The sequence below is a fragment of the Miniopterus schreibersii genome (assembly GCF_964146895.1).
Source record: "Miniopterus schreibersii genome assembly, chromosome: 15".
Classification (NCBI taxonomy): Eukaryota; Metazoa; Chordata; class Mammalia; order Chiroptera; family Miniopteridae; genus Miniopterus; species Miniopterus schreibersii.
In genome coordinates this window covers 17,615,022-17,626,399 of record NC_138115.1, presented here as the reverse complement: position 1 = coordinate 17,626,399, position 11,378 = coordinate 17,615,022, and the positions used below count along the sequence as shown (strand labels likewise).

General features: G+C 59.2%; 1 protein-coding gene across 2 annotated transcripts in view; it reads left to right on the top strand.

Annotated features, from left to right (window-relative positions):
• The first annotated feature begins 332 nt into the window (after positions 1 to 332).
• STAB1 (stabilin 1) overlaps positions 333 to 11,378 on the top strand; it is a 25,781-nt gene continuing 14,735 nt past the window's right edge. The window contains exons 1-22 of one of the 2 annotated variants that reach the window (XM_081159164.1): positions 333 to 490; positions 4,017 to 4,153; positions 4,482 to 4,597; positions 4,846 to 4,931; positions 5,002 to 5,071; positions 5,461 to 5,556; positions 5,846 to 5,956; positions 6,188 to 6,384; positions 6,617 to 6,747; positions 6,916 to 7,043; positions 7,250 to 7,338; positions 7,534 to 7,674; positions 7,815 to 7,955; positions 8,137 to 8,199; positions 8,488 to 8,601; positions 8,701 to 8,754; positions 8,998 to 9,078; positions 9,486 to 9,644; positions 10,045 to 10,110; positions 10,341 to 10,436; positions 10,687 to 10,773; positions 11,263 to 11,374. In XM_081159164.1, coding sequence (XP_081015290.1) covers positions 410 to 490; positions 4,017 to 4,153; positions 4,482 to 4,597; positions 4,846 to 4,931; positions 5,002 to 5,071; positions 5,461 to 5,556; positions 5,846 to 5,956; positions 6,188 to 6,384; positions 6,617 to 6,747; positions 6,916 to 7,043; positions 7,250 to 7,338; positions 7,534 to 7,674; positions 7,815 to 7,955; positions 8,137 to 8,199; positions 8,488 to 8,601; positions 8,701 to 8,754; positions 8,998 to 9,078; positions 9,486 to 9,644; positions 10,045 to 10,110; positions 10,341 to 10,436; positions 10,687 to 10,773; positions 11,263 to 11,374 — 2,356 coding nt within the window. In that variant the 5' untranslated portion in view covers positions 333 to 409. Of the gene's footprint in view, positions 491 to 4,016; positions 4,154 to 4,481; positions 4,598 to 4,845; positions 4,932 to 5,001; positions 5,072 to 5,460; positions 5,557 to 5,845; positions 5,957 to 6,187; positions 6,385 to 6,616; positions 6,748 to 6,915; positions 7,044 to 7,249; positions 7,339 to 7,533; positions 7,675 to 7,811; positions 7,956 to 8,136; positions 8,200 to 8,487; positions 8,602 to 8,700; positions 8,755 to 8,997; positions 9,079 to 9,485; positions 9,645 to 10,044; positions 10,111 to 10,340; positions 10,437 to 10,686; positions 10,774 to 11,262; positions 11,375 to 11,378 lie in introns of both variants that reach the window. The other variant, XM_081159163.1, reaches the window with a different exon arrangement.

The window sequence follows — 11,378 nt, the reverse complement described above, 5'->3', positions numbered from 1 at the left end:
CTGTGTCCCAGAGCTTCTGCAGACTCTTGGGGTAGGGAGTTGTGTGCATTTGCTTTTGAATTTGTTCCACAACCCCTGATAGACCCCAGGTTTGTAGCTAATGGTGGACTTGGAGGCTGTGATGCCAGGAGAAGGGACCCGGGGCCAGGAAGCCCCAATCAGGGCCTAGGCCATCCATGCAGGGGTCAGTAGCCAGCACCTTCCCTTCCGCCTGCAGACTGCTGATAGGCGGGAGGAAATCCTGGCGGGTTCCTGTGGGGGTGAGCTGGCGGGGCCTCGAGGCTGCTTTAAAAGCAAGTGCCCGCCCCCATCCCACTTGCCCGCCCTTTGCCTGCCTCCCAGAGCTCATTCCCCACACAGGCTGCCCCAACTCTGTGCTGGACAGTGTGCCTGCCAGCCGCCGCTGGCCATGGCAGGGCCCCGGGGCCTCCTCCTGCTCTGCCTCCTGGCCTTCTGCCTAGCAGGCTCCGGCATCGTCGCGGGGCAGAAGGTGAGTGTGAGCCAGTTGCAGGGGGTTATCCAGGTGTGCAGGCCCTGCCGGTCAGTGGTGGGAACAGGGAGGGAGTGTACACAGATCGGGAACAGGTCTGGGGACACACAGGCAGTTGCCATGTGTCTGACCTTCCCTGAGCAGGTCCAGAGGGCCAGGCTGTTACGTCCATCTCCCTAAGCTGAGGTCTGTCTGTGGCAGCTTGGGGTGGTAGGGGTGGCAGCCTGCCCTCCTCTAACTGTGCCTGACCAGCCAGCCATGTGGTGTGGTGTGGTGTAGTGTGGTATGGTGTGGACAGCCATCCCTAGGTCTCCCAGGCCTGAGGGCAAGAGGCACAGAGCCAGGCCCATCCTCCTGCCCTCCAGCACAGACTGAGGCCCAATTTCTGTGTGGCCATAGCCTGAAGATTAGAGATGTGATTACCTCCAATCTTTGCAGGGCTGACAAACTGAGAGACTCATGTGGCACAGGTGTGTGCATGCTGTCTGTGTGTCTGTGTGTCTGTGTGTATGTGCTTGTGTGCCTGTGCCCAACCCCACGAGAGCCCAGAGGCAGAGTGAGGTCTGCTGACAGTTTGTCTAGGTAAATGGCAGCCAAAGATAACACCCTCATGCCTAAGAACTGCTGTTTATTGAGTGCACAGCTCTGGCACACCCAGTATTATCCCTCAAACCCTCACAGTCCCTAAGCAGGGGGTCCTGTTCACCTAAGGGAGCCAAGGCCCAAGGATGGTGAAAACCGGTCAGTCCAGCTCTGGAGCTGTGCAGACCACCACCTGCGATTCCTTGTCCAGCCAGGAGGGGGCCGCAGAACGGTCCTGGTGTGGGGCTGTCAGGCCCATGAGCACCCACCCCTCCAGGCTGCCCTTCTGCGGGCCCACGCAGGCCCTGTAATAGGGACATTGTCCCAACTAGAATTTCTGAAAGAGTCTTTCACCCTAAATATGGAGATAGAGTCACCTAGCGGAGCCTACCTCCAGGTGAGGGACCCTCCCCTGCGAGGCCAAGGTCTTCTGATTCTGGGGGTAGCTGCTGCTGTCCTGTATCACTAACAGGCAGACTGAAGTCCATAGAGAGAAAGGATTTACCCAGGATCCCACTGCCAGGCAGAACCAGGACAGGAACCCAGGATCCCACTGCCAGGCAGAACCAGGATAGGAAGAGGCAAGGAAAGGGAGCTCGTCAGGTTCCGGGCCAGGTCAGGGTTGGGGACGGGCAGATCTGAGGCTGAAAATGTGACAGTGATGGTGGAAGAGCCAGGGGTTACAAGCTGTTCCTGCAGGTGGGTTCCTGTTCCCTCCCTGCCTCAGCTTCCCCACGTGTACAATGCAAGGGAATTTCAAAGGCCTTGCTACCTTCTCATGTTCTGGGAAGAGGGGTCAGTGAGGGGCTTCAGATGAGACATTTCCCTTGTCGGAGACCCATGATTCTGACCACCTCTAAGCCTGCCTTCTGGGGCTGGGGCTCAGCCAGCCTGGGCCAGGAAAGAAGGGCCCAGAGGTTCTTGTTGACAGGAACACAGCATTGCTGGCCTCCTGTCACACACCATCAGCCACTCAGCCCTCCCAGCATCCTGTGTTGAGTGAAACCCACTGTAAATATTAGGAAACTGAGACTCCGAGGGGAAGGGATAACCTCTGGGTCACACAGTGAGGGGCAGGAGCAGGACTCAAGCACAGACAATTTCAGGCAGTAGAGGCATGGAAGGCTTCCTGGGGGAGGAGAGTCTTAGCACCTGTCCATTCAGTAGTCTTTTACCAAGCACCCTCTCTGTGCTAGGAGTATGCTGGTGCTAGTGGAGCCTTTGGTCTCCAGCTGGAGTTTGAAGGCAGAGGGGCATTGATCTAGGGCAGGGGAAGTAGGTTGGGGGTCCCTTCCTCTGAGGGAGTTCGGTTTCTGGGTCCAGCTTGGGGGAATTTCTTTCATGTTCTCACAGTAGACTCAACACCTCGTGTCTCCTCAACTTCCCCAGCAGCGTCTCTGTGGGAAGCAGACATTGCAAAATCAGTTCTGGATTTGGGCAGGGAGGGGTGCAGCCCCCGCCTGGCTTGGGCAGCTCCCGAGGTGCCCCCAGGAAAAAGAGAATCTGATTCAGCACTTGGATGTAGTCCAGCCTCACTGCCCAGCGGGACCAACAGCGAGGCTGGGCTGAGGTTGCTGATGCTCCTTCCGGGCCACCTCGCAGAGGGACCCTCAGTGCCTGCCTGTGGGGTGGTCCCAGAGGAAGTGTGATTTGGTGGCTGGCTTAGCCATCCATCACCATTTCACACATTTACAAATGAGGTGTCCTGGGAATGAGTGTCTACCAGCACACAGGGGTCCGGCCTCCTGTGCCCAGAATCCACCCACCACTTTATCAAGAGTCAGGACAGTGTGCTCTCATTGCCCCTGAGCCCCTCTCCAGGCTGACCAACATTCCTCTAAGAGCTGGTCCATGGGCCAGTGGTGACTGCCCTGGCATCTGTGCCCAGCTAGCTGGCCAGGTGGCCCTCAGGGAAGCCCGCTGCCTGCTGAGTCTTTGCCCTGAGCCAGCAGCTGCCTGACCCTGGAGTTACCCAACTTCCTAGCCGCTCCCTGGCTCAGCAAAGACCGAGGCTGGGGTGGGGAGTGAGACCACACTCCCAGCCTGCAGCTTGGCCTGAGGCCGCTCGCAGCAACTTCCCTCTGTAGACCGCAGAGGCCTGAGCGGAAAAGGCCAAATCACAGTAGCGAAGGGCCATTTCTCTTCTCTTGCTTTGAGAGGCCACGCGTCTGTCTATAATGTATTCTAGGAAAGGATGTCCTGGGCTCACTCCCTCTGGACCAGTGTAGTCAGCATTTTTTAGATGAAAACATCTTAGCCTCCAGGCCATGCCCCCCTCCCCCAAACCTCCATCAAATGAACCTTCCCATGGCCCTTTCTCCCACTCACAACCAAGAGTTTTGCTTCTGTCCCTCTAAGGTGCGGTGCTGCAGGTTATTGGAACTTAGTTGCTGTAGAGGTAGCCCCAGTTATGAGACTTGTGGGAGCTATGACAGGCCAATGAATGGGACCGAGGGCTTTCTTGGCACTCTCAGATGACAACCTCTTCCCCTGCCCTCACCTTTGCTCTCCATGCAGCAGCCAGAGGGCCCATTTAAAACAACTGAGTCAGGGCTGCCCGGACTCAATGCCTCACCTTGATGGCCTGGCCACTAGCCCCGCTCCAGCCTCTCCTTGGCTGCTCTGCCTCATCACACATGGTTGCTTGCTCCCTCCCCCTTCCTGCCTTTCTCCTCTCCTATCCCTCTGCCAGGAGCACTGCCCCAACCAAGTCTCCTGCATCCTTCAGGCCCCAACTCAATTGTCACCTCCTCCAGGAAGTTGCCTGGCCTCCAGCCTGGCTCCTCTCAGCTCCCTCACTGCCAGCATTGCCCATTTGATGATGGGCAGTGGACTGCATGGTCCCGGCCAGTGGGGCCGTGAGCCAGGCCTGCCATGGTCCGAGCCACAGTCTGGACTGGTCCAGGGTCCAGGCCTCTCACTCCAAAACCCACCCGTGACCCAGGTATGGTCCAGACGCTGTGATGTGAAGACCAAGTTTGTCACTCATATACCCTGCACCGTGTGTCCCGCCATCAAGAAACGGGTGTGTCCCTCAGGCTGGCTTCGTGAGTTCCCCGAGAAGATACCACAGGACTGCCGGTGCGGAGCCCCCCCCCCCATCCTTGCCCACTTCCAGGGGTGTCCTGCGGGGTGTCGGACTGAGGAAGAGCCTGGCAGGCCTGGCAGGGAGGGCAGGGCCTCACCCACACACCTATTGGCTCCTCCGGTGGTGGAGGCAGAGGGGGCCAGGTGGTGTTCACTGAATATCTACTGTGTGCCAGGCCCTGTGCTCGACTCTGGGCCTAGCACAGAGAGGGGAGGTGCAGTAAGAATATGAATCTACACGTCAGGAGGCTGGGGTGGGGGCTGCAGGGTGGGAGTCCTGCCCACCGCCCTGCCCATCGCCCTGCCCGTCCTTTATCCTCAGCTATGAGGTGCAGCTGGGGGACTCTCTGGTGTCCATGAGTGGCTGCAGTGTGGAGTGCTGGAAGGATGTGGTGCAGAAGGCCTGCTGCCCTGGCTACTGGGGATCCCAGTGCTATGGTACAGGGGGGAGGGGAGGGAGTTCCCACTTAGTTCCTCACAGCCCAGCCCTAGCCCCCCATGTGCAGCATCTGCCCGCATTTCCCTTCACCTTGTTCATTTAATGATTCCTTACTGAGAGCCAACACAGCTTCTGCCTGGCTCTGGCTGCCCTGGGGAGGGGCCACATCTGGGGCCACCCAGAGCGGCTGCGGTCAGGGATGAATCTAGAGTTCTTAGACCACAGCTGAGTTCTGGGGGGTCCACAGAGTGCCCTGGGGGTGCAGAGACCCCATGCAACGGCCATGGGACCTGCCTGGATGGCATAGACAGGAATGGGACCTGCGTGTGCCAGGTAAGAGCCGGGCAGTCTGGGGTAGGGGACAGTGGAGGGACCACACTGACTGGGTGTGTTCCTCCACAAGGAAAACTTCAGTGGCTCAGCCTGCCAGGAGTGCCAAGACCCCAACCGGTTCGGTCCTGACTGTCAGTCAGGTGAGCTCTGGCAGGAGGACAGGCCAGTGTCCACCTGGGGGCCTGTGGAGACTCAGGGCCTACAACTAATCCCAGCAGCCTCCCTCCCAGCCCCTCAGCCCATCACTTCCCCTTTGGGAACACAAACTTTGGTTCATCACACCTCCAGCTCTTGCACATGTTGTTCTTGGAGGCCTCCCGGAGGCCTTCTCGAGCCCTGCCTGAACCCCCAGGCTGGGCCAGGTGCCTCCCTGGGTTCTCATTACCCTGCAGTCCTGCATCACAGCTCTGCACTCTTGAAATTGTGCCTATTAGAACTGAGTTCTGGAAATGTGGAGGGCAGGGACGCGAGATCCCTGTGTTTCCCTGAGTGACGCTAGGGTCCCACCTGTCCTGGGTGTCCTTCCCAGTGTGCAGCTGTGTGCATGGCGTGTGCAGACATGGGCCGCTTGGGGATGGAAGCTGCCTGTGCTTTGCTGGATACACTGGACCTCTCTGTGACCAAGGTGAGCATGCTGCGGAGGCAGCCTGGGCAGCGGGTCCTCAGTGGCCAGAACAGGAGGGGTCGACTGGGTGACAGATGGGGCCTGGGCCTCAGTAGGACCTCTGTGTGCACCCTGATCTTTCTAAGTAGGAGAGGCACACAGCTGGTCAGGAGGAGGGTTTGCATCTGAGGCCCAGGGAGGGCAGGGCCCTGGCCAGAGTCACACAGCATATTGGGCAGAGCATCTATGCCCTGTGTTCCTTTCCAACCTGGGGTTTCAGCCACTGCAATACTCTCCCCTCTCTACTCAGAGGTGCCTGAGTGCCGGGCCCTGCACTGTCCCCGTAATTCCCAGTGCTCTGCAGGGGACCCCACCTGCAGATGCCTGCCTCCCTACACCCAGCAGGGCAGCAATTGCCAAGGTAAGTCCGTGACCTAGAGGCAGGGAGCCCCAGCTCAGGGTGAGCAGGCTCAGGGAGGATGTCCTTTTAAACCAGCAAGTGCAATAGTTATCCTGAGGGAGATGAAAGGGGCTTGTTTCCAAGGTCTAGATCAACCTGCTCACCCCCTCTTTGGGCCAGCCTGATGGAAGCTGTGGAGGAGATAGGCTCTTGAGAGCCAAGCTCACTTGGATTCTTTCTCTGCCCTGGCAGCCCCTGACCCATGTCAGCCATCGCCCTGTTCCCCATTGGCTCAGTGCTCAGTGAGCCCCACCGGGCAGGCACAGTGTCGCTGCCCCAAGAACTACCATGGCGATGGGACAGTGTGTCTGCCCCAGGACCCATGCAACACCAACAATGGTGGTTGTCCCAGCAACTCTACCTTATGTCTGTACAAGGGGCCAGGCAAGGTGAGCAGGGGTCCAGGCCAATTCTGCCCCTCAATCTACCCACCCACACTGGCTGTGGGACCCTGGGCAAATCAGGGGCCTTCTGGGAGCCTTAGCTGCCCCATTGGTAAAATAAGAAGAGAATGACACCCTCTTCTTGGAGGGTGGTTTTGAGGACCCAGCAGAGATCTGTGGGTGTAGCAGATGCCCATGGTCCTCATGGACATGATGTCACCCTCCTGGCCCTGCCTAGGCCTCCTGCACGTGTAAGCCAGGCCTGGTCAGCATCAATGGCAATGCGTCTGCAGGCTGCTTTGCCTACTGTTTCCCCTTCTCCTGTGACCAGTCAGCCACCTGCCAGGTGACCCCCGATGGGAAGACCAGGTGGGCACAGGGGCCTCGGGGCAGGCACCAGGAACATGGCAGAGAGGGTGGGCTGGGCAAGGGGAGGTGTGTACCCTCAGCTCAAGGCCTTGTGGGGACAGGTGAGGGTGGGCCAGGTGGTGGGGACTGGCCCCACCCCCTCCCCTAACCGGTTCTCCTGCCCCCCAGCTGTGTGTGCAAGGAGGGCCAGGTGGGGGATGGGCGTGCCTGCTATGGACACCTGCTCCACGAGGTGCAGAAGGCCGGTGCCAGCACGATACGGGCCCTGGGGTTCAGAGTCGCTCTCACCATGCTGGGTATGTGACCCCGCCCCTTGAGCCCAACACTGCTGTTAGGGAGGGAGGGGCGGGCTCTGCGGAAATACCTTGTTTTTTGGCCCAAGTGCTATGGAAGCAGCGTGGGTTGTGGTGGGGTGCATGGTGGAGGTGGGAGCTAGACCCCAGACCCTGATGCCTTAGGGTCTCTCCAGGTCCGTTCTGATACGCCCTCTCCTGCCCCCCAGACCAGGGCTGCCGGGAGATCCTCACCACGTCGGGCCCATTCACGGTGCTGCTGCCGTCCCTCCCCTCCAGGACCTCCTGGGCCATGAACGTGAGCCCCCTCCCACTGAGGAGCCTTGCTGCAGCCCTTGCCTCCTTCCTGGACTCTGCTCCAGGCTTCAGGGCCTGCGAGAGTCCCCAGTCTACACTCTGGGGCACTTGTCCCTTCTGTTGCTTGGGCAAAGTGACGTGAAGAGGACCACCTGTCCGGGCCCCCCTAGGCACTCTGATCCCCTTGTGCCCACAGGCATCCTATGCCCAGCAGCTCTGCAGACGGCACATCATTGCAGGGCAGCACATACTGGAGGACTTGGGGACCCAGCAGCAAACACGCAAGTGGTGGACACTGGCTGGGCAGGAGATTACTGTCACTTTCAGCCGCTTCATGGTAAGGGGGGACCTCAGCCTGGGGACCAAAGGAGTCACAGGTGGGGGACACAGCTCCAGCAAAGGTGTGGAGGTGGGACAGAGTCTCGGGATAGGGGGCTGGCATGTGGAATCTGAGCCAGAGGTCTCATTTCTCAGCAGAAATACACCTACAAATACAAAGACCTGCCCCAGCAAACGTTCACCATCCACGAGACCAACTACCCAGCAGCTAACGGCGTCTTCCACCTGGTCACTGCCCTGCGGTGGCAGCCCCCACCAGAGCTCCCTACAGACTCCAAGGTAAGCTAGTGTCCTCCTCTCCCCTCACCCTGTGCCACTAGGTGACCTCTGACCCCACAGAATTTAGAGAGGTGGCAGAGGTAGTTCAGGGCAGGGCTGGAGAGCAGCTTTTTTGCCTCCGGAACTGAAGCAGCCTCATCGATAACTCCTCTGCAGCCCTAATGCTTATCCCTTCCTACAGAGAACTATCGGCCAGATCCTTGCCTCCACCGACGCCTTCAGTCGGTTTGAAACCATCCTAGAGGTGAGTCTGTGGGAAGGGACCTAGCCTATCTGATCTTTTGGGCCAGGACCCCTCATTAACCAGAATCTGCCCCTCAGTGATGTGGGGTTTGGGAATAGCATGGGCCTTTGCCCATGCGCCCATCCTAGAACTAGCCCATCACCATCCAGAAGTTCTGCAGTAGCATGGACCCATTGTTGATATCTATCACTTATTCCTGGTGGGAGTTCCCTGCAGGCTGAGGGCGGCAGGGCCCAGAGGTGGGGGCTGGCCACAGAGCCTCCCTGAGCCTCCCTCCTACCACCACAGAACTGTGGGCTGCCCTCCATCCTGGATGGGCCCGGGCCCTTCACAGTCTTTGCCCCAAGCAACGAGGCTGTGGACAGCTTGCGTGATGGCCGCCTGATCTACCTCTTCACAACAGTAAGCTAGGCAGAAAGAAGGGGCTGGGGACATGGGGGGACTAGGGCTTCCACCTCCCCTACCTGGCCTCCAGTAGCCAATGCCTCTCTCCCCTGCCAGGGTCTCTCCAAACTGCAGGAGCTGGTGAGGCACCACATCTACAGCCATGGCCAGGTGAGAGGTCTTCCTCCCAGAGGGTGGCCAGCTTGTACCCAATGCTGGCCTATTGAGGGGTTTGTCTGTGGGTTCCAGCCTTCCCAGGGGCACTTCTCCTCTCCTTGCCCATCTGGACTATTATAGCACAGATGAGAGCCTGGGAACCAAGGCAGTAGGTGTGAGTCACCTGGACAGGACTGGATGTGGCCCCAAGGTGTATGGCTAGTGCCCAGCCTAAGGCCACCCTCTCCTCTGCCCCAGTTGACCATTGAGAAACTCATCTCCAAGGGCCGAGTCGTCACCATGGCAAACCAGGTCCTGGCTGTGAATATCTCTGAGGAGGTGAGATCCAGGAGCACCGGGAATGAATGGACCTGTGGAGGGGCTGGTGATGAGTGGCCAGTCATTTGGCCTCTTTCAGACCGGCCTTCATGTTCCAAGCCCTGCGGCAAGGAGGCGCTGGTGGGGGTCATATGGGAGGCAGGCACAGGTCAAATCCTTCTCCTGGAGCCTGACAGGCTGGGAGGGCTCCAGGGGGAGGGGGAGGAGGGAGAGCACATGGGTGGGGGTGCTCCATGTGGCAGACAATGTGGGTCAGGGCACCGAGGCTGAAGCAGTGTTGCCAGAGCAGGAAGCCCTGCCGAGGGGAAGGGAGGTAAGAGCAGGGCAGGCTGGCCTTCAGTCCCTGAGCTGCAGGGGCGGGCTGAGCCTGCTGGGCTGGACGGGCCACAGCCTGGACTCCGCCACAGGGGCGTATCCTGCTGGGACATGAGGGGGTCCCGCTGCGGAGAGCGGATGTACTGGCTACCAATGGTGTGATCCACATGCTGGAGGGCATCCTGCTGCCCCCGACCATCCTGCCCATCCTGCCCAAGCACTGCAGCCAGGAGCAGCACAAGATCGTGGTGGTGAGTGCATGCGGCGTAGCCGGGCCTTGCCCAGACAGTGCTGCTTGTGTAGGGGTCATCTTCTGAGGGGGCCAATGGTGGCTCTGGGGCCCGGGCGCAGACCCCAGTGACCCACCTGGACTCACCCATATACCCTGCCCGCTGACCGTCCCTTTGAGACCACTCTTGCATCTTCTGTTTGCAGCCTCCCTGCCCAGGCCTGCGACTCTCACTCTCACACTAAGCTCCTTCCCACCGCAGGGCCTTTGTCCTTGCTCTTTTCTCTGCCCACACACTGTCTCCCGGCCCTCCTGTTGTTGAATCCTTCTCACACCCCAGCTCTCAGCTCTATGCCACTTAGGGTATGCTGAATAAATAAACCAGGATTGACCGCTCTCCCCCCTCCCCATGCCCTGCCCAGGGCTCCTGTGTGGACTGCCAAGCCCTGAACACCACTAGCACGTGCCCCCCTAACAGCGTGAAGCTGGTGAGCATCCCTTGGCCCAGCCCTGAGGGTTGACTCCTGACTGCCCGGGGTCAGGGTGGGGCAGTGGGGCTGGAAGGCAAGGCTGGACCTGGAGGTTCAGCACCTCTCAGCCATGCTGAGGGTGGGAGTGCTATACCCAGGGGGCTGAGGACCCATGACCAGAGCCACCTGGCAAAGGGTGTCAGCCCAGAACCCATACCTGCTGACCAGCTTTGCGTGGCCCACCCTAGGACCTCTCCCCTGAGGAGTGTGTCTACACCCATGACCCTACTGGGCTCAACGTCCTGAAGAAGGGCTGCGCCTACTACTGCAACCAGACCTTCCTGGTGAGCCTGGGCACGGGCACCCTGTCCCCGGTGACCTGAGATACTTGCTTCTCCTCTGGGGCCCCCAGGCTGGGACTGAGTGGGCTGTCTTCCTCAGAGACCTGTGCTGCATCCTGATATGGGAAAGGGGTCCCAGAGGGGCCTTGTCCACCCCCTTGCTCTCGAGAGGGGACCAAGGAGCAAAAGTCACGGGGGCAGTGGGGGTGGCATGCTGCCAGGCAGACCTTCAGACATGCTCCATCTCTTACAGAAACCTGGCTGCTGCAAAGGGTTTTTTGGGCCTGACTGTGCACAGTGTCCTGGGGGCTTTTCCAACCCCTGCTATGGCAAAGGCAACGTGAGTCCCCTCTTGCCCTGGGGGAGAAGTGGGGGAGCTGTGGGGCCAGTGACTGGCTGTGTGTTTGAGCCAAGCTTGCCTCTCTCTGGCCTCAGGTTTCTCACATCTAGGCAGTGGAAGTTGAGTCATATTATTTTATTCTTTTAATTAGAAATAATTGCATAGATAGATTTTTGTATCTACTTTCATAAAGGCTATTTGTGAATAGTTTTCTTTTCTGGTCTGTTTTTGCCACTTTGTAACATCAAAGCTACTTTAGCACCTGGCTAGGGAAGAGCAGAGGATGCTTGAAAGGAAGTCACAGGTGAAGCCTCCAGGGCTGGGTGCCCTTTAGGGGGCTAGTTGTTTGGCAGCATTGGTGATTTGGGGGATCCGGGAGGAGGTCTTGTGGGGGGAGCAGGAGCTCAGTGAGCCCAGGGTAGGAAGGGGTGTTAGGGGAGGAAGTGAGAGTCCCCTCCCGGCGACTGATCCTGCTCCTGCCATCGCCAGTGCAGCGATGGGGTCCTGGGCAACGGCGCCTGCCTCTGCTTCCCAGACTATAAGGGCATCGCCTGCCACATCTGCTCCAACCCAAAGAAGCATGGAGACCAGTGCCAGGAAGGTGA